The sequence below is a fragment of the Chelonoidis abingdonii genome, chromosome 6, assembly GCF_003597395.2.
Source record: "Chelonoidis abingdonii isolate Lonesome George chromosome 6, CheloAbing_2.0, whole genome shotgun sequence".
NCBI classification, from domain to species: Eukaryota; Metazoa; Chordata; order Testudines; family Testudinidae; genus Chelonoidis; species Chelonoidis abingdonii.
In genome coordinates, this window is record NC_133774.1 from 97,967,341 (window position 1) to 97,994,606 (window position 27,266).

At 42.1% G+C, this 27,266-nt stretch overlaps 2 protein-coding genes across 4 annotated transcripts in view; one reads left to right on the top strand and one right to left on the bottom strand.

Moving 5' to 3' along the window:
• ENTREP1 (endosomal transmembrane epsin interactor 1) overlaps nt 1-27,266 on the top strand; it is a 380,498-nt gene that overhangs the window by 263,836 nt on the left and 89,396 nt on the right. The window lies entirely within an intron of this gene.
• Nucleotides 1-27,266, bottom strand: part of PTAR1 (protein prenyltransferase alpha subunit repeat containing 1) — a 56,344-nt gene that overhangs the window by 14,481 nt on the left and 14,597 nt on the right. For all 3 annotated transcript variants that reach the window (XM_032798176.2, XM_032798174.2, XM_032798177.2), the window contains 3 exons: nt 23,317-23,383; nt 13,140-13,244; nt 8,395-8,608 (listed from right to left, as the gene is read on the bottom strand). In XM_032798176.2, coding sequence (XP_032654067.1) covers nt 8,395-8,608; nt 13,140-13,244; nt 23,317-23,383 — 386 coding nt within the window. The remainder of the gene's footprint in view (nt 1-8,394; nt 8,609-13,139; nt 13,245-23,316; nt 23,384-27,266) is intronic.

Consider the following 27,266-nt stretch of genomic DNA (forward strand, 5'->3'; position numbering starts at 1 on the left):
ACAGAGGAAGCGTCTGACATGGGAATATGGAAATAAGTGTCCTTCAAGTAGAGGGCGGTGTACCAGTCTCCTGGATCCAGGGAGGGGATGATGGAGAGCAGAGAGCCCACGTGAAACTTCAACTTTCTGAGAGACTTGTTGAGGTGACACAGGTCCAGGATGGGTATGAGGCCTGCCTTTGCCTTTGGAATTAGGAAGTAGCAGGAATAGAAACCTTCTCCTTTCATGTCCCGAGGGACCTTCTGCATCACCCCTAGGCACAGGAAGTCTTAGACCTCTTGAATGAGGAGTTGCTCATGAGAAGGGTCCCTGAAGAGGGATGGGAAAAAGAGTGGGAGGAATGGGTGGCTGAAAATTGCAGGGCATAGCCCCGAGATACTATGTCCAGCACCCAGCAGTCTGAGGTGACCCACAACCAGGCCGAACGGTAGAGACAAAGAGGGTCGAGGAAAGGACAAGGTGGATTCGGGGAACTGACTGGGATGTCACTCTCGAGCGCACTTTCAAAACGAGCGCTTCTGGCCCCCGGGATGCTTCGCTGGGCCAGGCTGTGTGGGTTAGTAGGAGAAAGAAGGGCAGCGATGACTAAAACTCATCTCTTTATCCCTTCTCCTAGCAGATCCCTGACAGGCTGCCAAGGCCTTGGCGGCAGGGGCAGCCGGAACTGCTTCCGTGCAAACTGCAGCATATGAATGCCCAGTAAACGAAGGGTTGCCCGAGTATTCTTCAACCCATGCAGCCTCACATCTGTTTGTTCACAGAAGAGACCATTCCAATTAATGGGAGGTACTGGATCAAAGTCTGCATCTCTTGGGAAAGGCCAGCGGTCTATAGCCAGGAGCTGCACCTTATAACCACTGCCGACATGACTATCCAACCCGTTAAGTCCACCACATCTCATGCTATTTGGAGGGAGCACCTAGTAGTCACGGTGCCTTCCTCCACTAGGGCTCTGAATTCTTGAGCTAAACCCTGTGGGAGGGACTCCTAGTACTTATGGAGGGAGTCTCATAAATTAAAATTGTACCTTCCCAAGAGGGCCTGACAGTTCACAACCTGGAATTGTAGGCTAGCAGTGGAATAAATTCCACCCCCCAAAAGGTCCAGATTTTTTGCCTCTATTTTTGGGAGTTGAGCTGGTGTGCCCCTGCTTGTCTTTTTCGTTGGCCGCACAGACAACCAGTGAGCTCAGAGATGGGTGGGTACAAAAACGTACTTGAACTCTTCGGCTGGGACAAAGTGCTTCTTTTTGGCCCTTCTGGAGGTAAGGGATGGAAGATGGGGTTTGCTCGAGGGCCTTAGGAATTCTGAGGACCCCGTCATGCACTGGTATAGGCTGAGAGGACACTGAACAAAGTGTCTGCCTGCTTGGCCATCTTCTCCACATCTAGGCCCAAGTTCTTGGCCACCCATTAAAGCCGGGCCTGGTGTTCTTTAAAGTCGCCAGGCAGGCCGGCCCTCGAGGGTCCTGTGACCGCCCGTCTGGGGATGAAGACGGTGACTTACTACTGGGGGAGACCCTGGGACATCATCCCCAGTGGGGGAGGGAGGTTTAGAGGTGAGTGCTGTCTCCTCTACCTTGACCCTCTAAGCGCAACTCATACACCAAGCCTGGTGCCGTCGGTACTGCCAACTTTTGCTCCGACGCAGTGGCAGGTGAGTGGTGTGAGGGGGGCATCATCATGACTGGCATGCCACACGTGCTCCAATAAGGCCACCTGGACTCAGGAGCACAACTGCACCAGAGAAGTTTGGGCAGGGGGCTGAACTGCCTTTCATACTGGAGGAATTCCCTTCTGGTGACCACGGTGGGGCTGTTGACGCCTGCATCTGCCTGCTGATTGTCATCGCTGGAGACTGGTACTTGGAATGAGAGGATTGGTGGTGGTAACCTGGGGACTGGTGTCAGGAGGGACTGGAGTCGCGATGGGGAGTGCTCCCCCAGGGCAGGCAACCAAAATCTGCACTGAGGATGTGCCGGCAATATGGAGACTGGCACTTCCCCTTAGGCGATCCGTGTTGAGACGGCGGGTACTGCGATTGTGGTGCCAGTAATCTAGGGCAAGCCCCAAAAGATCTGTGCTGCGACTCCAGAGATCTGCGGGATGGAGGAGAGTGCTGCCTTGTCTTGTGGGAATCAGTGGTGCTCCACTGCCCAGAGGGGTCTTAGTGGCTGGCTTGCTTTCATGGGGAACCTTTGCAGTTTCCTGTGGCATGCATGGTACTGGCAACATGGGCAGAGGTCTCTGCTCTCTTGGAGCTGGGGGAGCTTGGGAAGGTGCTGATGCCACCAGGAGTTTGGGTCCCCCACCACTCTCATGAGTCAGTGGTAGATCCTTTGAAGGGGCTAAGGGCCCTGACAAGGAAGGCACGTTCACATGGCTCCAGTATGGCCGAGTGGCCCCGAACTCAGTCCTTTGTCGGCTGTCCCACGGCCCTTCTTGGTCAGTACCGGGGAGCCATGCTTCGTTTTCTTTTTGGGCACCGGCAATGGGGAGCTGTGAGGGGCGGAGCCTGCTGCCAGTTGTGCACTGCACACTAAGGCTGAGGTACTAGGCAAGTCTTGGTGAGATGCCTTGGAAGGTGGATGAAGGGCTGCCTACATGAGGAGAGCCTGTATTTGGATATCCTGCTCTTTCTGCATCCTGGGTCAAAAATTTTACAAATATATGACACTTGTGTCACATGCAATTCCCCCAAGCACTTGAGGCAGCTGCTGTGGGGGGGGGTCACTTACAGACATAGGCCTGTTACAGTTCGTGCAAGGCTTAAACATTAGAGACTGGGGTATGCCCTGCCTGGGGTGAAGTCCCCACTGGGACTAACTTCTAACTACACTTAACTACTTAACATTAGCTACTATAAACAAACAAGGCCCAAAGGCTCAAAGTCAGATGAGACAAAACTGCTAGCTATTGCTATGCAAGGAAAAGTGGTCCGAATAACCACCACACGCGGTAACAAGAAACTGAGAGGGCGTAGGGACAAAGCATGAGTGCAGCACTCAAGGGGGTGCCACTGCTGGCCCTACGGGTACCGCTAAGGCAAAAAACTGATGACTGTGCACATGGGCGCGTGCAGCCTAGAATGGAATCGACATGAGTAAGTACTCAAAGAACTAAGATTTGCTTATTTACTATCTACCACAAAAGCAGTTGTAGCTTTTCCACATTCTACAAAGGAAAGAGTCTCAGAGACCTTCCCTCAAGGGTGTGAAAGAAGTACCTGTGGAAGAGGTCTAGCACTAGATCGTCCTCTTTAGGTCCCCATGCGATTTCAGAGTGACAGCTTAAAAAACAAAACAAAACAAAACAAAACAAAAAAAACACGACAAGTCTAACAGAGGAGTTGCTTCCACCTACTGGGAGAGTGGCAAACTACTAAACAAAGTCTTCCAAACTCCTTCACAGGAAGAACGACTCCAAATACTTCACATTCATTCAGTGTTCATCTTCTAGAACTTGAAATATGATATAAATTCACTGTCTGGGATAGCATGAAAAAACTGAGAACTAGGGTTTATTTAGCTTGTCAAAAACCTTACAGGGCACTTTAATGAGATGTTTGTGATCATAAAGGATATAGTGAAAAGTCCTTCCTTTTTATCATGCTGCCATATAAAAGAGGGACATTGAGTCATTCATTTCACTGAATGGCCAGCAAATTTAGAACCAACAGGAATGCTATTTAATTCAGGATACAATCAGTCTGTAGTAACACTATCAGAGAACATCTGAGATACTGCGGCTGGATTGGGATCAGAGGAAGTCCATTCATATTCAATGGGAGGGAGATCATCAGGTGAAGGATTTGAGTAATGAAAATTTAGACTCCTGAGCAGAGGCTGGTCTCTCGTCACCCTTTACTCGGGGGAGTAACATTCCGAAACAGATGGGAGATACACTCACTTGCAGATCTTAAAAATAGGATTTGCAATGGAAAGCCTCCTGCCATTTCAACAATGGAGTTACTTCCAAAATCTTTCATAATATGGTAAAAAGACTTGAGGGCCAAAATATGGGAAGTGCACTGTTCCACTAAAAGGAAAAAAAGACATTGTTTGAATGTTTACAAATTGATGGCTATTGATGATTTACAGTGAAAGCTACTTTTAAAAATAGCAAACCACGCTGTATAGGAAGATGTTGGTGGAATGTATTTGATTTGCTGAGCTACTCATTGAGGGATACAAACACTGCTAAAAACATTTTTTTCCTGGAAAGAATTTCAACCAGTAAAATAACAATGTTCTAAATACTAGACTATAGCTTGTGATAGAAACCAATTAATTAGGGCTGTCAATTAATTGCAGTTAATGCAAATAATTAATGCAAGGCAAATGTAACTAGCTTTAAAAAAACAGGTGCAAATAATCAATCAGTTTTATTGCACTTAATAAAATACCAATTTGTATTTGGTATATTTTCGGGTGTTTTTCAACATTTTCAAGCGTATAATGCTCACTTTATATTTGATTACAAATAATTGCATTATAAAAAAGATTAGAAATAGTATTTTTCAATTCACTTCATACAAGTACTATAGTGCAATCTCTATCACGAAACTGCAACTTACAAATGTACAATTTTCATAACTGCACTCAAAAACAATGTAAAACTTTAGCACCCACAAGTCCGCTCAGACCTACTTCTGGTTCAGCCTATCAATATGACAAACAAGTTTGTTACATTTATATCTGCTTGTTTATTTACAAAGTCACCTGAAAGTTAGAACAGGCATTCGCATAGCACTGTTGTAGCTGGCATTGCAAGGTATTTACATGCCAGATGTATAGAGAGTTTACATTCTCATTTTACAGATCAGAAAATTGAAGCATAGAGGGATTAAAATGACTTGACCAGACTCACACGAAAATCTGTGGCAGAGTCAGGAATCAAAACCAGAACTCCTGACTCCCAGTCCTATGCTTTAACCACAAGACCAACCACCCTCTCTCTGGCAGATGTTATCTGCAGTTTTAAAGATTTTTGCTAAAAGCAATGACAACCTCAAGAACTATTTAAGAAAACCCAGCCTTTTAAGTAATTTGTGCCTGTGCTGCACGCATTGCATTTGACTAATTTTATGAGATGATCAAACTTTTATTTTTTTTCAAAATGAAAGAAAGAATTGAAAGAAAAAAAAAAAGCTCCCGTAGCCTCTTGAGACCTACCTAGAAACCCCACTCCCTGTAGAACATAGACTCCACAACAGTGGAAGATGCTTGCTATTTAAGAAGGAATTGGAGGCAGAAGAACTCAAGCACTGATGAAGGCTAAACAATCTATTTTGTTACGATCCAATTAGCTATGAGAGTCCAAGACTATGCTTAGTCTGATCACCAAACAAGACAATTCTGTTTAAGGGTATAATGTTCAATGCAGCCTCTACCATCCATCACAAGAGATGAGTTATTTCCTAGCTAACCAAATGTGAGAAGGTACCTGCAGTTCCTTGATAGTCTAGCTCTGATGTGAGAGCTTCTCTTTTTTGTCTTTCATGGTAAGACAAGTAGGTGGAGCTTCCATACTGCTCCAAACAGAAAATAGATACAAAAGATATGAAGTGAGTTTATCCCCATCCTAACATTTGCCTTTGTTACTATAAACACCACCGCCATCACATAAATCTCAGCTTCCTCCTGTGTTTGGTCATTCTGAGAACCTTTTCCTGCAGGACTCCCCTATCCCTGGTTCCCTATGACCCAGAGAGATACGCTAACCTTTTTAACATCCTAGGTTGACGTTAGTAAATCTCACTTGACCAGATGTCAGATAGAGCTGGCAAAAAGAAATCTGCATTTCATGATCCTAATACCAGACAAAAGTTAGTCAGCAAGAGAAAGACTTGCATGCAGGAAACTCCACCCCATTACAATGGCCTTTCAGCTGACTAGGTCAATCCACCACAAAGCCAGCGCACGTAACCTAAACACACGTTCTGTAGGACTGAGCCATTTGAGTTACTCTCTTACTGTGAGTCTTGTGTACAAAATGGTTTAATTCTGCAAGCAGATAATATAGTTAAAAGCCTGTAGTAGGGTTACTGGGTAAATGCTAAGCTCTTATTTTTTATTTTATTTTTTTTAAAAAGGGTGATTTTTAGGATCAAAGAAAGATAATATTTACCTTTTAGTGAATGAGACTGAAGCTCTGGTTATAATTTCGTAACACCACCTAAATTTAGGGCCAAACTCTACCCTGAGATTTTTTATACCCTTCCAAGAATAAAGTGTTTCAGAATGAGCTTCAAAATGTTCTAGATTTAGAAAAAATATAATTAAAACCCCAATAGCTTTCTAGGACTGTTTACAGTATGTAAATGTTAATAATAATTTTGGGCCACATTTTTAAAGGAGCCTTAACTTGGATGCAAAACTGCAGGTGCTAGTAGTCGTGGAGTAAAAAAAACACACCAATATGAAGAGTTCTAGCTACCTACTTTTTGGTCACAATCAGGCAGGTTTACCTTTAAATATTATAATTGGCATTCACAGTGAATTACATACATTCAGCTGATCAAAGGTACAAAATTAGAAAAAACCTACAAAATTATGGTCCTTTATATAGAGGGGGGAGTGTCATGTCTCCCTTTTTCCATTTGTCTTCCCCCCCTCCCCATTAATTCTTTTCAGAGTGTTCATGCACAAATACATTCCCTAGATTATAGGTATGTCCTAAAACTTCTAAACCTCCCCAGTCCCCCAACTTTAACAGCCCTTCTAGTTCCCACAGACACCTCTAATGCAGCATGGCAATGATGCCTCTGAAGTGCTGCATCAGCAATTATTGCAAAGGATTCTGGGATAAGCATAAAGCTCTTTCCTACAAGATTAAAAGCAGACCAGTAGGGAAACTGGGACAATTGCCAAGATGGATGGAAGGCAAAGGGAAGAGGGAATTTCAGAATATAAATTTTAAACAAAAATAAAAAGCTGGTGTGTGTGATATGCATTTTCTTCACGACCACAATTATTTGTGAATTGCCATTGCTCAATGCAATTCACATAGCTGTACGTGAATGAAAATAGCAGACAAATTCTAAATCCAAGGAGAGCTGTGTGTGTCAAAGCTGCAGCTTCTTGCTTTACCTATTTTGAAAGTCTACAGCTATGAGAACAGCAACTGCAAAAGCATTTGAGATGGTGCCCTGTCCTTCAAACAACTGCTGCCAATTAAAGGGGAGAATGGTTGTGTTCCACTTAATTGCACTGAAAGAAAAAAAAAAAAAATACAGCCATTAAGGGCTTGTCTGAGAGTCCTCAATTCCTGATGAATAAATCCCCCAAATTTCGTAGTTCTGAATTTTGCACACTCACCTTTTATTTGAGAGTTGGATGAGAGAGCTGCTGGACTATCTGACTATCTCAGACTTTTCAGGATATTATGGAATATATACAGATCTTTACAAATGTTCTCAGGTGAAAAAGTATAAGCAAAATGACCTCCCAGATTGCCAATGATAGGGCCAGAACAGATTTTGTGGCTCTACATAGTCAGCACTCTCCTCTCAAAAAACACAAAACAAAAACCCCACCACACAGATGGTGTGATGGCAGTAAAAGAATGCAGAGTCGGGAACAGCTACCATGGAAGTCAGAGCATAAGCATAATAAAGGCATTGCACTCACCTCACAGCTGAGAAATCAAAATGTAAAAATAATTAGAAAACTGTACTTGTAATTTTAGATCATGTCAACAGCTTCACCTTCCTGTAGGCCCTGAGTGCATTCCATTTTTGGATGAACCATATGAACATGCCTGAGGTGCAACTAAAAGATTTTCACAAGACATCACTGCTGAAGTTGATAAGGCATATTTAAGGCCAGTAAGTCAGTTTTGCCTCTTTGATGTATATGTTGATTTATTAAACTCAGCATAAACTGGGATGAAGGGTGTCTCGGATCTCATGAAAATGCTTATAAGCACCACTTTTCTGTTTCTAAATTGCTTGGTCTCTTTATCCTATACTAGTCCTCTATGCACACATTCTGACATCACAAAATGACATGAAAGAACATTGGTGGTAAAACAAAAAAAGGAGAGTATTAGAGTATTGGAATGACATCTGTTGCATAGTATCTTTTATTCTAATGGGCTCTTACAGATTATACCAGCACAGAATTTATGCTCAGTCCTCTGCTTCATCTCCCATCTACCCTCTAAACAATTAAGCACCAACAGATGGGTGCCAGTTATATTGATAAGAGTCTGACAGAGCAACAGAACAGTCCTTGTCCCTGGAATGCTTATTCTCCTAAAGCATTAATTGTGTACATCAGTTTAACACCACGGAGACAATTATTCACCTCTCCCACAGCACATGGCTTTGATGATGATCCAGATTTAAAATGTACAAATTCTGCGTAGGTGTTTATAAACTCCAGTATTGTACCTTGACATCCAGCTTTCCCAAATGCTGTAAAATCCAGATACGGTGGGACCAGGCATTGTAGTTGCTTGGATATCTCCCAGCAGCTTCACAACAGACATCTATTTCCTCCTGCACTAATCGTTGAATTCTTTCCACAGGCACTGTTCCCAAGTTCCCTTTAGTTACAAGAGTTGGCAAGGAGTTTTCCTGAATTAGTTGTTGCAGCACCCATCGTCTGGTTAAATGGTGTAGAGGGTTAACAATGCAAAAGCAGTTTTAAGAGAAAACAACATTTTGTTTTGTTCCTTATTGCACTATAAAATTAACCAACATATGTGGAGTTTTCCATCATCTTAATTCAGGGTAAACTGGAGGTTGGGGGAAGAAACAGACTAAACATAAAACCTGTGAGCTATTCAGATACAGGAAGCCTTCAGTTAATAGACACATTTAAGAGTACAGTAACTCCTCACTTAACGTTGTCCCAGTCAACATGGTTTCACTGTTATGCTGCTGATCTATTAGGGAACAAGCTCGTTTAAAGTTGCACAATACTCCCTTATAATGCTGTTAGGCAGCTGCCTGCTCTGTCCACTGTTTTCAGGATTCTCTAGAAGAGCAGCCCCTCCTTATGGGGATTAAGCTCCCCTAATTACCTGTAAGGTATGTGGCTCTGTGCTGCTCCTGCCTTGCCCTCTGCCTTGGAGCTGCTCCTGGGCGCTTCCTGCTTGCTGGGGGAGGGGAATGCTGATATCAGGATGACCCCTTGCTCCTGCCCCTGCCCTATGGCCCCTCTCCACAAAGCGGAGGAGGGGGACAGGGCTCAGGAACAGAAAAGAGGGACCTTGCTGGAAGCTGTTGCTTCCTGTCTGATCTGCTGAAAAGGGCAACGTACCTGAAGTGGGGTCAGCGTACTTAAAGGGGCAATGCACATCTCTTGCGCTCTCACTCCTGCAAGCACTCCCCAGCACTTTGGAAAGTCAGCACCTGTGTAGCCATGCATGTGCTGTCACGAGGGAGTGGTGCACTCCAGCTGGATGGTGTGGGGTCATCATCATGTTCAGTTTTTGCGGGGAAGTGTCTGCAGCTACTGCCCTGCATCTATTGTGTTTCCTTCCTCCTGCCTCAGTCCATGCTCCCTTGTACAGTGTGAGACTACATTAACAGAACCCTTGAGGGCTCAGCAGAGTGCTAGTTCATCATTTAGCAGCAAGGAATTTCCTGGGAAATATTCCACCCTCTTACTCCACCACCTCAATCAAGCTTCACAATCGTTCATTGCTGTGTACATTATTAAATTGTTTTACACAGTTTAAAACTTGTACTGTATATGTATATAACGTCTTTTGCCTGGTGAAAAAAATGTCCCTGGACTCTAACCCCTCCATTTACATTAATTCTTATGGGGAAATTGGATTTGCTTAACATTGTTTCGCATAAAGTTGCATTTTTCAGGAACATAACTACAACCTTAAGTGAGGCGTTACTGTATTTAACTTCAGATCTCTTTGTTCATTTACGGTTACTGGTCAAATATAAATGTTGAGAATCTGAGGAAGTCAATAAAAAAAAAGTTACCAAAAACTTGAATATACAAAATTTGCCAAAAAAAATTAATCATGGAATATTTATATAAGATTTTGAACAATTCACTTTTCACAAGACATCCATAGTGCTAAAGTGAGGTTTTATGTTGAAAAGGGATTATGTAAAAATACCTTCTTACTCAACAGATCTGCACCCTGTGTATGGATTCAGTCATATCTGCTGACTTTAGGCACAAAAGAAAAAAATACTTTCCTGTACTGACTCTGCTGGGCTAATGAGTAAAAAGCAGTAAAGAGCAATTGAATGGGATTCTACTTCTTCTCGTGCATCATTAACAGAACCAGGGCCAGCTTTATGAATGGAAGGGCCCGATTTGAATACCTGGCAGCAGTCCAGAGCTTTGGTGGCCTGGGGGGGGGGGGGGNAAAATAAAATAAAAATAAAAAACAACATTAAAAAGATGCCTAAGGTGCGGGGCCCTCCTAGGCACAGGTATGGGGCTCGATTCCCTGGAAATCAGGGGAATCTGCTTAAAGCTGACCCTGAACAGAACTGTAACTTCCAATCAGTTACACTTGTGCAAACTCATCGAAAGCAATAGAGGTACACAGGCATCAATGTGGCTTCAATTTCTCCTGCAGTACCTTTATTACTGGTAACGATATAGAAGGAATAAATAAAAGAAACCCAGCTTAATTTTGAGGTCCCAGGCAGAGATTGCTGGGTTAGCAGTTAGAAAAAACAAACACTTTTTTACTAGTAAACTAGTCACATTTGACCTGGAATCACTGAGACAAACAAACAGATTCCCACATTGCATTTTATTTGTGATAGGCACTTTAAGAAAGTCGCTGCCTCAAAACTGCAATGGATGTACTGACTGCTTATACAACCTTTCGTCAAAGTAAAGCTGCTAAAAAGTATATTTGTCTGATCAAATTCATTTCAAATATCTTTCATTAAAAAAGGTATTGCAGACATAGGAAGGTCAACAGCAGCACGTAAACAGTCAGATAGTGCTGCAACAGGGGATTCTATGGAAAGCTGAGTGGACCCCTCGATCAGGCCCTACAAGTTTTAACAACTGAGACCAAAAAAATTATACCATTTTGTCTACTTTGGTAGCATTTGAAATGAAAGTGAGACAACACAATGTCATTCCATCTGCTTGACGAAAGACGAACTCTTTCCTTAATAAAGCTTTAAAAATTAAAATTAACCAGTCGAAAATAGCTTATTCATAAGATTACAAAATTATATAAAAAGCTCATTGAGTGACATCATCAACTTGAAATCTAAATGGTTTAACAAAAATGGTTTCAGGTACTCCATCTGCTCCACAGTCTCCCTTCCCCCGCCTTTTTTTTTTTTTTTTTTAAAAGAATGTCTCTCTCCCCCTGATTAGGGTATGCATGACCCAGATCAAGAGAAGAACCTTGCTGACTTTTAACACTAAATGTGAAGGGCAAAAATGTGTGTAAAGGAACACCTGATTTTCTTTTTCTTAAGAACGTCACTGTTCGAGAATGACATACATGACTTCAGGTATATAATATATTACATGGTACAGTTAACAGTCCAGCACTGTCTAATATGAAGGAGTCTGAGGCAGTTATTGCTAAATCATGGCACTTGCAACTTATTTCTCTCCTCTCCATCACATCTACCTTCCTTTTCATTCTGTATAATGTAGTTACATAAAGCAAAGCAGTCAAATAGTGTGAAAAAGGTAAAGGTGGTGAAAAGAAGTTGCAGGATTAGAAAGCTAAAAACCAGTGTAACGACAATTAAATTCTTCAATTCTGGTTCCATGCCGACACTATTAAAGCAAAATAGCAGGAAAGGGATGTGTGCGCACATACGTGTATAACTAAGCTTGGCAGAATTAAATTTTTTAATTTTGACGATTTGTATTGATTTTTACTTTTAAGATTTTCTTTTGATTTTTATTTTTTATTTATTTATTTATTTATTACAGCTGTGGCAGGTAGAGTTGGGGATAGGGCAGTACTAACAGTGGCTGCAGGGGTCTCTCTGTATGGCTAAGGAGCCCAAGATATCAGGTTACAACATGCACGGGAGGCTGCAGTTGTCCTGGCCCCAGTGGAGCACAGATCCCTGGCCAGGATTGTAAGGAGGAGGATGAGCCCCTAGTCACAGGGAAGTCCATCCCACTGCTGAACAGTTTCTGCCTGGGGATGGTTCTGCCACTCCTGGATAGTGAGTGAGTGGATGGGGCTGTGACAACAGAGCTGCAGAGGGCTCCCTGCATGGTCACAGGGCCAGTGACACTGGATCCCTGACGGCACAAGGTATGGGGAAGGCTGGAGTCCTGGTGGGCTGTAGTAGAGATCCTTGGGCAGTGTCATGAGGAGGAACTGTCCCCAGCTGCAGGGGAGACCACATCACTGCTGAATGGCTTCTGGTCAGGGACAAAGCCATTTAGCAGTGGGGTGACCTCCTACACAGCCAGGGACAACGACAACAACTTCTCGCAGATCTGGCTAGGGTTTCTGCTCCACTGGGCGAGAACTACAGTCTTCCCCTACCATATGCCCGCAGGCATCAGGCATCACTAGCCCCACTCACCAGACAGGAGTGTGGGAGCCATCCCGAGGCATTTGGGATTTGGTGCATTTGATTAAGCACTGGGTTGCCTTTTTTAAAAAAAAATACCTTTTCTTTGTTATTGCTCAGTAATGGAGACATAGTCATTGCATAATCTTATGGATAGTGAAAATACAGCCATAAGGAAAAATATTACAGTACACTAATGGGATATAATCTAGCTACAATTACAAAAAATTATTTTTTAACGTATCCTGGTTCTCTGGCAGATCTACAAGATAAACAAGTTAAAGGCACATTATTTATTTAAAAAAAAAAAAAAAAAAAAAGGGTAAAATCTGGAAAACCTAGCATTAATTTTATGGCAATTTTCAAGCAGTCATGCTGGGAATACAAAATGAAAAAAAAAGTTACACACCACTGTAGTTATATTAAAAGCCATGTAATATGCAGAAACATATTTGATTTGAACACTAAGTCCTACACATAGTTGATCAGAATCTTCTGAAAAAAATCAAAGCAATGAATTTTACAATAGATGATTTGGAAATCTGCTCTGTTTCCATCCACACCTTCCCTACCTCAAATACAGACAGAAGTATGAAAAATATATGGGGGGGGAGGGAGAAGGGAAGAAAAAAAAAAGAAACCTGTGAATCCATGTTTCTGGACTCTTCGGAAACTTAGTTAATGCCAATTTTCCAAGATGTAAATCCTTAACTGGACTTAAAGTGCCAGATAATATTAGTTCTTTCCTGTGAAAGAAAAAGAAAAAAAAATCCATTTGTACATCTAATTTTTCCTTTAAGGATAGATGTCGTTTTCTTTGAAACATAATACAACCAACTATGATATCTAAAATACAAACTTTAAAAATTACAAAAACTTCAAAAATTGAAGCAGCCATTTTATTGAAAACAAACTGTGTTCTACATTTTGCATTGGACAAACGGTCTATATTTCCGTCTGTGGTAATCATCCTGAAACGATGACACAGCTTTACAAAGTTGATCTGTTCCTGAGTTGCACAATATTTTGCAGTAGAAAATCTAACGTGCTAACATTAGCATGCAAAACAATTTTTTGACTGATTAGGAATAACTTTAAACACTCTAGAGCTATCTTCCAAAGCTTTCCCATAAGATATGCACATTTCAAAAAGACAGTTATGCACAAGCAAGCTCCACTGACATCGATCACATAAACGCAACTCCTGTTGACAATTAAAAGACACAAAGAAAAGCACTCATGAAATTACTATTGTGTTTCAAGACAGTAGCATCACTATTGTTTTATATTTTAAAAGCATCTTAATGAAATAATTATCTACACATATATAAATAGATTGAAACAGGGGTTAAGGTTGGTATTAGGTATCACTAACTTAGAGGCCAAACAAAAAAACAAAAAAAACCCATTAGAAGTGTATTGTAGGGTTGTTTTTAAAATAAACTTGAAAGCCAGACCAGTGTAGGTTTCGTTAGTCTTATAACAGAATATTTAGTAAAAAAGTCTTCCCAAATCTTAATTCTCATCCCATCTGTCACAATCCCTCCCCTGCACACTTGTGAGACAGGAACATTATAGTGAAATCTTTGAGAAGCCTGCAGCTATATGGATTTCATAACAGTCCAGACACCTGAATAGCAACGAGATGCTGCCAGCATAAAGCTCGATCCTGAGCACTGTGGCCCTGATCTAGAAAAGCACTTAAGCATATGCTTAAATAAGCATGAGTAGTTCAATGGAAGTAAAGAAAAAATGCCTAACATTTCCACAGTGGTCTGACTTAATTGCCAGTGCATAACTAAAGAATGAAAGGAGGCTGAAAAATTTCATTCTAAAAAGATGTCAATGTGACAGCACTAGTGAATGAAGTCAGTTACTTCTAGAACAATCAGATTTTAAAAATGAGAAACTAGGACAGCTACTTCAGAACAGGATGGAAAAAAGGGGAAAGTATGGCATAGGATAGCTTAACTGATGGGACAGAGAAAAGAGCATCCCTTTCTTTCTTCTCCTCCTTCCCCCGTCACCCTCCCTTGTTTCAGACTATATTAAAAGACTATTATATATAACATAGTATAAGTTTTAAACAAAACAAATTTAATACTGTACACAGCAACGACAATTGTGAAGCTTGGTTGAGGTGGTGAAGCCAGAGGGTGGAAGCGGGTGGGATATTTCCCAGGGAATGCCTTACTGCTAAATGATCCAGCACTCAGCTGACCCCTCAAGGGTTAAACACATTGTTATTAATGTAGCCTCACACTCTACAAGGCAGCACAAATGGTGGGAGGGGAGACAGCATGGCAGACAGACACACAGTGTGTGTGTGAGAGAGAGAGAGAGAGAGAGAGATGCGCATTTCCCCTTTAAGTACGCTGACGCTACTCTAAGTAATTGCCTTTTTAAGTAGATCAGCAAGTTGAGAAAGCCGCTGCTGCTGGCAAGCTCCCTCCGTCTCCAGCCCTGTCGTGTCCTCCGCTGCTCTATGGAGATCGGGTAAGGGGGGGGGGGGAGGCAAGAGCGGGCGGAGGGGATACCCTGACATTTGCACCCTCTTCCCCACCCCCGCACAGCAAGCAGGAAGCTCCCAAGAGCAGCTCCAAGAAGAGCCGGAGCAGCACATGACAGCAGGGGAGGGACAGCTGAACTGCCCAGCAACTGATAGCCTGCTGGCAGCTGCTCGTAATAGGGAACTTAGGGGAGCAGGGAGCTGATGCAGGGCTGCCAGTCCACCCTGGTTCCAAGCCCCCACCAGCTAGCTGCAATGGGCTGCTCTTTCTGCAAGCGGTGGACAAAGCAGGTGGCTGCCAAATGACGTTATAAGTGAGCATTGCACAACTTTAAACAAGCATGTTCTCTAATTGATCAGCAACGAAACAATATTAACTGGGACAACTTTAAGTGAGGAGTTACTCTAAGTCACTAGGACCAGATGATATTCACCCAAGAGTTCTGAAGGTACTCAAATATGAAACTGCAGAACTATTAACTGTAGTTTATAACCTATCGTTTACCAGATGACTGAAGGATAGCTAATGTAATGCCGATTTTTAAAAAAAAGGCTCCAGAGGCAATCTTGGCGATTACGGATTGATAAGTCTAATTGTAGTACCAGGCAAACTGGTAGAAACTACAACAAAGAACAGAATTATCATGTACAGCTATATATCAGATACGTTGGGGAACACAGTCAATGTTGCTTTTGTAAAGGAAAATCATGCCTCACCAATCTATTTGAATTCTTTGAGGGTGTCAACAAGCATGTGGACAAAGGTGATTCAGTTGATATAGTGTACTTGCACTTTCAGAAAGCCTTTGACAAGGTACCATACCAAAGGCTCTTAAGCAAACTAAGCAGTCCTGGGATAAAGAGGGAAGGTCTTCTCATGGACAGATAACTGGTTTAAAGATAGGGCACATAGAGTAGGAATGGTCAATTTTCACAGTAGAGAGAGGCAAATAGCAGGGTTGTCCAAGAATCTGTACTGGGATCTGTGTGTTGAACATATTCATAAATGATCTATTCAAAAAGATTTACGGGTCAGGCGGCAAAGTTTGCAGATGATACAAAATTACTCAAGATAGGTAAGTCCAAAGCTGTCTGCAAAGAGATCTCACAAAACTGAGTCACTTGGCAACAAAATAGTAGATACAATTAAATGCTGATGAGAGAAAAGTAATGCACATTGGAAAACAATCTCAAATATACATCCAAAATGCCAGGATCTAAATTAAATGTTACCACTCAAGAAAGATCTTGGAGTCTCTGTGGATAGTTCTCTGAAAACATCTACCCACTGTGCAGTGGCAGTCAAAAAAGCTAACAATGTTAGGAATCGTTGGTAAAGGGATAAATAAGTCAGTAAATATAATGCCATTATATAAATCGATAGTACGCCCACACTTTGAATACTGTGTTCAGCTGTGGTCACCTCATCTCAAAAGATATATATTATAACTGGAAAAGGTGTACAGAAAGGCAATGAAAATGATTGGTGTATAGAACAACTTCCACAAGAGGAGAGATTAAAAAAAGACCAAGAGAAAAAGAGATGACTAAGTGGGGATATGGCAGAGGTCTATAAAATCATGAATAGCGTGGAATAAGTGAATAAGGAAGTCTTATTTACCCAATCACATAACACAATAGGCAGCAGATTTAAAACTAACATAACAAAGTACTTCTTCACACAATGTACGGTCAACCTGTTCAGCTCATTGCCATGGGATGTTGTGATGGTCAAAAATATAAATGAGTTAAAAAAAAAATGGAGGTAAGTTCATGTAGGATAGGTTCCTCAATGGTTATAAGCCAAGATGGTCTGATCCAATCCCATGCTTTGTCTCCCCATATCCTCTGACTGCCAGAAAATGGGACTGGATGACAGGGGATGGATTACTTGATAACTGCCTTGTTCTGCTCATTCCTTCTGATGCATCTGGCAATGGCTGTTGTCAGAAGGTAGAATATTGGCCTAGATGGACCCTTAGTCTGACACAGTATGCACATTGTGTTCTTATATACTGCCATTTAAAAAAAAAAAAAAAGATTCAACTTTCAGAGCAGCAATACAGCTACAGAGAACATTACTGAGAAGTCTACATATGGTGTTACAGAATGGGGTCAATGGTGGTTTTTCTGTTTAAATGCCTCATGAATTTTATCATTTCAATACCCAAAGATACATTTTTCTCATGATAGCCAACCCTTTACTATTACTGCCACATTTCCCTTTTCTTTAATCAATGACACTTCAAAAATAAGTTCACAGCACCAACCTGAATAATTATATTATAGGTTGGGGGAAAAAAACCCCTCTCTATCTGGATCTGACAACTATTCACCACAAATACAGTCTTAATGGGCTGATTTCTTTATTTTTCCAACAGCAAGAAACTAATTGAACTGAGAAAATCTCCATGTTTAAATATTTAAAACCACCTAGATTTAAAGCTGCAATTTCTTGTTTAAAACCCCCCGAACAATTATTTAAACTTGTCCTTGGCCCTTGTGTGGAGGTGGAAAGAATATGGAAAGAGCTTTTCCCTGCTTCTGTGCCCTGTGCAAGGGGGATCAATTGCGGTCTCTGTACTTAGGGGAGTGCAAGGAACTGCTTCCCAGGAAAAGGGAGGCAAGTCCCTGCTGCTGCTCCCCTATGTGCACTGGGGAAGTTGGGCTATGCTATCCTAGGTGATGGTCAAGCCTGCACAATTCCCATGTGGACTGAAAAAAATCAGAGGATATGCTTGGGACAGGGCATGTCCACATCCCGCCTCCCATTGAGAGGTGTGTCTAAATATTATAGTACGACTCACTCTGATATTCAGCTTGGACGAACAGCAGTGCCATTAGCAAATGGAATATCTGAGTCTCAAAATAATCAAGGTGCGACATCTTGATGGGGGTAGAATTAAAACAATGACAGCTATGGAAAAGGTCAATCTCATATTTGTAACAAATGAATTAAGTGGAAGTGTAAAGGTGGTACCAATTACAGAAAAGCTGAGGGAATCCCAGTTTAGATCATTTGGGCATGTGAAAAAAAGATCAGAAGTATGTAGCAGAAACAAGGTATTAAACTTAGAAGCGGAGGGTAAGAGAAGGGTTGGAAGACCCAGAACTATATGGATGGATGTTATACAAAAAAGATTTGATTAGCTGTGGAGTATCTGAGGAACTGGTTCAAGACAGACTGGAATGGAGAAGGAGGACTCAAAAAGCTGGCTTCCATATAGAGGGGACTAAGGCTAGAAGCAGTAACAGCAATGAAGGGCAATCAAGCATCTTCTCTCACAATACTGGAACAAGGAGACAACTAATTAAAAGGCAGAAAACTGCCTTTAATAATGGATAGAAGAAATAGTAATCCTTTCTTTCTCTTTTATACAACATATAGTTAACCTGTGGAACTCTTTACCTCAAAATGTTACTGACATCCAGAGCTTAGGAGAAATTAAAAAGGTTAGTAGAACTCAGAAAGGGGTAAGCCATTGACATGGATAATAACTTCCAGTTTCATAAACTGGTGGTATAGTTTTAAAAGGGAAGTAGTAAGTATTCAGGGCATCAACCAACCACTACTCACTTGATATTAGGAAAAAACTTCCCTTATGAACAGGTTATTCTATAATTGTTCATTATGTGGATATGACACATTCCTGTGAAGTATCCAGTATTAGCCACTGTTCAAGACTGCACAGTGGACTAAATAGACGATTACTCTAATCCACCTGGTGAAGTCCTGTGCTGTACAGGGACTGGAATCAAGTCCTGAGTTCTAATCCTGGCTCTGCCAACAATTTCCTATGTCAGGTTGAGCAAATAGCTTTACTTTCCTGTCTGAGTTTCCCTAACTATAAAAATGAGCACAATAGTAATTACAAACCTACATGTAAAGCAATATAAAAATGCTAAGTACTATTATGATGTGCCTAAGTGACAAGGAACACTGAATTTCCTCTCTTCCCAGGTGGCTGGAAAGAAAAGAGAGTGTGTACGCGCATTCATTCTAGTAGCCCCTTTTCTCATGTCTGCAGTGGGTAGGGATCTCCGGGTAGGTCTACACTCTAAACTTACATCAGCATAACTCCGTCACTCAAGGGTGTGAAAAATCTACACCCCTGAGCAATGCAGTTATACAGTGAAACCCCACTATAAACACAATAATTGGGGTCCAAAAAATTCGATCACGATAAATGCAGGGTTGCTTTATGGGGCGGGGGGGTGGGGTTTACAAACAATTTACTATTTCAAGCCTGTCAGTTTAAGTCTTGTTAAAAAAACAAAAAACCCACACACAACGGTTATCCCAGAGTGTTTTAAACACAAAAGTAGTAACTTAATTACATGTACATGAAAGAAACATGTGAAAATTGACTATACTAATCATTGCACAGAGTACAAAGTCAATCCGGTTGCATGACTCCATAATTTTAAAATTTCAACACTTCTTAAAAAAAAAAAAATGCTATCTAGTGTTGTCTGCTTATTTGCCGCAGACTGTTGGCTTCTAGCAAAGTCAAGAATGCTTCTGAGTTGGAGGATTTTGATGCTGTCCACATCTTGAGTTTCCAGCCACCTCAAAACGGGCTTCTAGGTGCTTTACTGCCTTGGACACTTTTGGTGGGGGAGCTGAGGTGCCATCATGGTCATCGTTGTCGTCATTAGCCCCACTGGTTTCAGGCTCTGGTGGTGGTGGAGCTTTAGTCTTCCTACTGACATTTGCAACTATTTTATTATCTGATATGTGTTCATATATGGGGCAGATTGAATCTGCTGAAAACCAGTTGAGGATATCATGATGTATGAGCTCATATTCTCTGAGTGCTTCTTTGGCTAAATGTACCTCATCTTCAAACAATCTTGTAAATTCAGGCTCATCATCGTCACCATCATCGTGTGTAGATGACGGAAAAGCTGGATCAAGACCCTTTATCCAGCATCGTTCAATGCAACGTGCAGAGATAGCATCCCAGGCTTTCCCGCTGAGGTGACAGACTTCTTTCAAGTTGAGTGACGTCAGTCATGTGTCGACGGAAGAGTTGTTATCCACTACCATCCACTTGATCATTTCACGATAACAGTTTTGCTTAAATACTGATATGATGCCTTGGTCCAGTGGCTGGATTTCTGATGTAGTGTTCTTCGGGAGATAAGAGACTTTAATACTGTTGTCACAACTGACAAAATTTTTCCGCTGGGGGTGGGGGGTGGGCAGAGCAATTATCCAGCAGGAGAAGAGCTTTTTCCTCCTGCTTGAGTTTTTGCAGATGAGCCCGAACGGCTGGCACAAAAGTTTTATGGAACCAGTCTTTAAATATGGAGCTATTCATCCAGGCATTCTTGCTGTTGATGTATTCAAAAGGGAAAGGCCTTCATACTAACATGATGAAAACATCTGGGAGACCTCGCTTTTCCAATTATCAGAGGTCTGACTTTGTGGTTGCCAGACTTGTTGACGCAAAACAAGAGTGTGACTCGGTCCTCCCTCTGCTTGAAGCCTTCTTGTTTGTGACTATCAGTCCTGGTTGCGAGGGTGCAATCAGATAACATTTTAAAGCATAAACCATGCTCACTGAAGTTGTAAACTTGATCGACTGTGTAGCAATCTTCCTCCAGCAAACTTTTTAAGCTCAATTGTGGAGGAATCAGCAGCCTCTTTATCAGCTGAGCCAATTTCCCCAGACAGAAGAACTCGGCTTATAGTATGCGTTTTCTTGAATCTGTTCAGCCAGCAGTCACTCGCCTTAAATTTGCATTCATTTCCAGTGATAAAGTGATCAAATTTCTCTGCTTGAGCTTTCTGAATAGGGCCAGAAATGGGAACTCTTTCCGAGCAAGCCTGGACAAACCATTGGTACAAGGCTGAATCTAGGCTTTCGTCATTAGCAAACTTGCCCTTTTTACGCTGTAAACCAGTTTCCACTTCAAGAATGCAGAGTAGGTGTAGTGGGCCGGCATGGCTCCCCTCCTCCCTGAAGAGGGTCGAGCCCCGGCAGAGGCCAGAGTGGGCGGAGCTACAGAGCTCTGAGCCCGCCCCTCAAAGGGTCAGGTGGCGACCTGGAACTATAAAAGCCGGCCCTCAGAGCTCAGTCAGGCCCCAGCAGCTGGAGAGAACAGACGTCCCTGCAGGAACTTGAAACTAGGAGCCGCCCAGACTGGCCGGAGCTTCCCTATGCCTGCTGCGACCCGGAGGAGCCGTCAGAGCTTCCCCGTGCCTGTTGCTACCCGGAGGAGCCGCCGGCGCTACCGTGGTCTGAGTATCCTGAGGAGCTCCCGGACCTACCACCCAGCCCGGTCATGACGAGCCTAAGCTCCTGGACTCCGCTGAGGCAGACGTTTGGACCCAGGTAGGTCCTGAGGGGGAGTACTGAAGCAGCCCGGGGGCAGCTGACCCCAGTCAGACTGCTGAATTGCCGGAGCCTACGTCAGTGGGTTGCGGCCAGGATCGCCACTGACTGACCAGAGGAGTGACAGCCGCTGTTAGGGCCCCGGGCTGGGACGCAGTGGAATGGGAGGGCCTGCATCCCCCCTGCCACCCCACTCCGGGGTGCCAGACTCCCCCTCTCCCTGGCCTGAGGAGGCCAATAACTGTTATCACTGACTCAGCGTTTGCTGCCCGCCCTGACAATTGCTACTATTGCTCAGCCCTGACCAAGGCCTGAGCCTATTGACTCAGTGTTTTGCTGCCCCACCCTGACCAAGGGTTGGGCCTTAAAACTATTACCGTTGCTCAGCCCTGACCCAGGCCTGAGCTTACTGATTCTGTGTTGCTATCCATCCTGACGTACGAACCGGTGCCTCGCGGTTGTTATGGTTCAGCCCTGCCGGAGGGCCTGAGCCCCTCGCCTGTCGAGCAGACAAGTACCACAAGGACTGCCGGGCTAACTTCCCGGGCCAACCGGAGCAGAGTGGGCTGGCGTGGCTCCCCTCCTCCCAGGAGAGGGTTGAGCCCCGGCAACTCCTTGTTTACAGTAGGCTACGGAGATTTTCTTGTTTTTTCCACCCTCGCAGAGTGGACTCGCTAATTCCTAGATCTCTAGCAAGCGAATCTGTTTGTCCTTCTTTAGTTGATCCAGGGCATACAATTTCTCTTGGGCAGAAAACGATTTGCTTTTGTGAACTCGTGTATCCATAACAGTAAAAAAATTTTAAAATATAGGAAATTAACAACAAGTTCATAGGCAAACACCATACACATGTACAACCCGAGAACTAAGTGCAATGGGCCTGCAATGGCAAGGAGTCACTTTATCCTATTAGACTGGAAGAATGCAGTTTGTTTATAAATGTTGTAAAAAAAAAAAAAAAAAAAGTATTCCAGCAAAACGTTAACAGTACTACAGCCTGAAAAGGGAGCCACCTTATGATTGCGTTATATCTGAATCTGTGTTATCACGGGGCACGTTATTGTGAGGTTTGACTGTATTGACCTAAGCCCGAGGGTAGACAGCACTAGGTCAATGGCAGAGTTTCTGCTGCCGACACAGCTTCTGCTGCTCATGGAGCTGAAATAGCTTTCATGTCAGTATAGTCGCATCTTCACTGAAGAATTACAGCATCGCTGCAGTACTGTCGCTGCAGCATTTTAATTATAGACTTGTCCTAAGAACATCAGACTGCACAGTGCTCCCTAAGCTGCCCCAGGAATCAGGCAAGAATGGAAATGCTCTTTAGAGCAAAGCTTCATTTGCATTACCTGTTGTCAGGGAGAATGAACCAAATGCTGATCAAATGTGAAGTCTTGATGAGTGTGACATCCTAGCTCCTGAGCAACATAAAATCTAAGTATTTAACATATTATCTTAATGGATTACATTGAAAGAAGCTACCTATCAATAAAATTTTTGCCAACTACCTTATATAGCCAGTTTAATATAATGTAAACAAAGAATCATAGTTCACATAATTATTCGTTAGGGGTAACCTCATACAATACACTGACTCAAAATATGCTAGCAAGCAGAGATGCAGTTTTATATTAAATTTGATCTAAGACAAATGTTCACCGATACATGAACAGGACCAGTTACCATGGTCCTTTGGCAAAATATATTCTTTATCTTGCATATCTCTTCTGATAAAGTGGCATAACCCTTCATTTGTACCTAAAATCTTTATCATTGTACTATGAAATGCAACAGATTAGCTATAAAGGAAATCAGGAAGGAAAAGATTGTAAAAGTTCTTTCAGCACATCTTATCAAAACAGCAGTCATTATGATGTTAAATCCCACTTGAAACAAAGCTTATGGCGGACTCATACTTACAGCAGCTGGCCGAGCTCTTTGTGATATCATTTGCTGAGTGTGACATACCTTACATTCCATGCAGTGGTGAAGTCTGGGTTTAGTAGCAGCAGCGTACACGTGATATCTATCAATTCTAAAAGATTAGAAAAAAATAATCCATGAATGATTAACAGTGGTAAAATAAAACAAAACATCAATGCTTCTCCCCTCTTTATGCCTCCAGTCCAGAGAAAAAGAGGTATCTCAAACTGGGCAGATTGGCAGAGGCCCTGGAGGTTTTTTGCCTTCCTCTACAGCATGGGGCACGGGTCACTTGCTAGAGGATTCTCTGCTGCTTGAGGTCTTCAAACCACAATTTGAGGACTTCAATAACTCAGACATAGGTTAGGGATTTGTTATATAAGTGGATGGGTGAGATTGCGTGGCCTGCATTGTACAGGTCAGACTAGATGATCATAATGGTCCCTTGTGACCTTAGATGATCATAATGGTCCCTTCTGACCTTAAAGTCTGAGTCTATGGAAGGATGACACACAGTTGGTTTAGTTTCTTCTCCTTCCATGTTAAGTATTTAAAATAAGTCCCACCTCTTGGGTTCGTTGATATCTACAAACTCCACTATTATAACGTGGAAGCATAGCTCTCCTGCCCCTGGACAACGATGATGCAAAAAGACAATATTAAGTGAATTAAAAGCTATTGGACAGTTCTGAAACAGAGATTATATGGGATCTTTGAGCATTCTAGTCCATTTAGTTATTAAAATTGAAAATACACTGTGTGACTTAAACGCACACAAAGAATTCTTAAAATTGTTGAAAAATTGTCAATTGAGATCTTAACACTCAAAACTACAATCCTCTCCTGGAACAGCATAACTACATTAGTCTAAGAACTCTGAACTGCGGATAGCAATTTGCTATAGCTGTTCTATGCCGCACACTTTTACCTGTAACTAAATGACCACTACAAAAATTGCACATATGGAAGGGGAAAATCCTAATCCATACTTGTGGGGGAACAGAGAACATCACAAATTCATTTAGTAAGTTGCACAACTAAACAGAAAATACTTTTAAATGATTCTAAATAGGCCGCCTCTCCAAAGATTGAGATACTATGACGAATCACTAAAGAAGAAATAGACACATCCATTAACATTTGTTTGCTTACTCCCCTTTAGATACTGCAGATTTGCACATATATTTAATGATGTAATAAAACTGAAAGGAGCTGTGTGGGTGGCTGACAAACAAAAGAGATTTTATTCTAGCCTTGCCTTTCCCTCCTGTATTTTGCTGCACTAATCAATTAGTTTGATACCTACCTAAGTAAAAAAAAAAAAAGCTTAGTGTAATGTGCAGCCTCTCATAAAACATAATGATAATTCTCAATGTCTCGGGTCTGGTTCTTTAACTCTTGCTTCCAAAAGTCACAAAAATCAGGTCAATTAATCTTCCCCGGCATTACAATTCTTAAATATAAATGAGCTGGGTAAGGAGAAGCAGCAGCACACAGATATTCTCCAAAACACAGGCAAAATTATCAGTGCTTTTGCTTGCAAGACTGTTAGTCTAGATTCCTTACTGTTCATAATATATTCAAAAAGGTTATACACCAAAGTATTTTCAGTTCAGCTGCATCCTCATGAAGGAGAAGCACTGGATACAATTTGTTTTAAGAAAAGAGCTAGGGAAGGGGAGAAAAAGCAAGGGGTATCTGCAGGGAGCTAAACCCGTGGAACATTCAATTAAGATGACAGAAAACTAGTAATCAACTGACTGTATTAACTACAAATGGGGAACATTAATCCCCCAAGGAGGTCCACAAGCAATTCTCTGTGCAAGCCTAAACAGATGCACCCTTCATTTGGGATTTCTGCCAGAGAAAGGTGAATTTAATCACGTGAAGTTCCATAGCCTTGGCCATCAAGGCTCCTGTCTAGGAGCCTGATGCAGTGAATCAGTTCATCCTTTGGCCACCTTATTAATATGTTCAAGTGCAGCCAGTACCACCCCCAGTTACATAAAACTTGGGGAAAAAAATTAAATTGTGTATTAGAGATGAGCCAGAGCCCTGTATCTCGATTTTAGTGGTTTGGGCAAACTGGGACCTGAAACCAGCTCACGTAGGCCCTGATCCAGCAAAGTACTTAAGCACATGCTTAATTTTAAGCATGTGAATAGTCCTATTAAAGTACATGGGATTATGCATGTGCTTAAAGTTAAACATGTGATTAAGTACTTTGCTGGTTACAGGCCTTATGGTTTTGCTAACCCAAAACTTGACCAACGAGGCTTAGCAAAAGCACTGCTGGTGTTATCCATTACTAGATCACCACAAGCATCAAGAGACGCAACAAAACCAATTCAGGGGTGCACAGTAAACTGTGTCTGCTTCAGACACACCTTTTTCATAACAGCATCTCAAAAATAAGAGAATGGAATATTTAAAATATTTGGAATTTTAAAAAATGCTATTTATTTATAGTTCCAGACATGCTAAAAGGCAAAAACTCAAAAGCTGAGTATACCACCACTACTTAAAAAATCACATATTATACAAACATGTCAGCCTTATCCTCTTTCAAAATAGATCAAGATAATAGAGGAGATAACTCTTCTAAAGGAAATTCACCACAAATGCAAGATTCATCTAAGCAACCTGCTAGATGACAAAACGGTCATTTCTTGTAAGGAAGAGAATACAGAGATGGACATACATCACTGCTAAATGTGAACCAGCATAACTCCCCCACTTGGACAGCTGGGATTTTCATATAATTCCTCTGATGGCTTCTCCAATCTGTGATTATTGAAACAGAAAAATCTCTTGAATGTTTAAGTATCATAAATTGCAACCTCCTTTCCTCTCAAGATAGAGCCCCGAGGATCTTATTTTGTACATTAATAAATAAATGTTTAACCTAAGGTATTACCAATTCCTGCAACATGACTCATCCATGGTATGGTGTGTTTTCCTCCCTTCGCCCATTCTTTAAGTAATATTGTAGGTGGGGCAGACAGCACTGCCTATGATTAAGGTTGCTTGACATACCCACTATAAGACCCTCTTTTCAGCTGCTTGTAACTTGGCCAGACTAACCATTTGGGCTGAATTTTCCATGCTGGATAAGTGTCTCAGGCTGAAGGTTTTGGGGAAATTTCATCCAGAATGGTTCAGCTGTTTCTGAAAACAAGGCTAAGAAAAAAATATTGCCAATATTTAAAAAAAAAAAAAAAAAAAATACTCTAGTGCCCCTGTACTTCGGAGCAGAGATTTGGAAAGGAGCGCACTTTGTATCAGGAATGTGCCTTTTTCCTGTCCTTGTGAAAATCCATCCAAATTTGGCCACATTATAAGCCTCTGGAAAAAAAAACAAAAAAAACTGCAATTTGAACTTGCTCGGTAATTGGGGTTGGATGAGGTGGGGCCAGGCACAGGAACCGAGAGCATGTCCCTCCTGTGCTCTCAGTGACCCCCTGGCTGGCTTCAAATGCATGTGGGACAAAAAACAGACCAAGGGAAGGGAAAGGGCTAGTTTAAGACAAGGAGTCTGGTAAGACTGGCACTGGAGGAGGACAGAGAAACTGGCTCGGAAGCCAGGATGGGAATGACTGGGAGCCAGTGGGGGAAAAAAGCACAGACTGCATGAGGAGCTGGAGGGAGACTGAGACTGACTGGTCAAGGAAACTATGTTTGGGTGTGGGGACAGGGAGGAAAACTGGAAAGCGAGTGGGGAGATTAGGACTTGGCAAGCCTCAAGGGGGAAAAAGTAGGATTGGCTGGGCCAGGATACTCGTACTAGGATGCACAAACAACCTTCATTCTGGCTTTTTCCTAGCTTTTGAGTGCTTGACTTTAAAAATCATTGTTAAGGTTGCAATTTTGTTTTTGTGTGTAATTATTACGTAGCCTCACTATACAATGGGTCAACTGTGCTAAACAAAATTTTAGCAAAGCTAAATCGGACATTAAAAATAGTTTAAAAAACAAACTGTTTAAATTTGATGTGA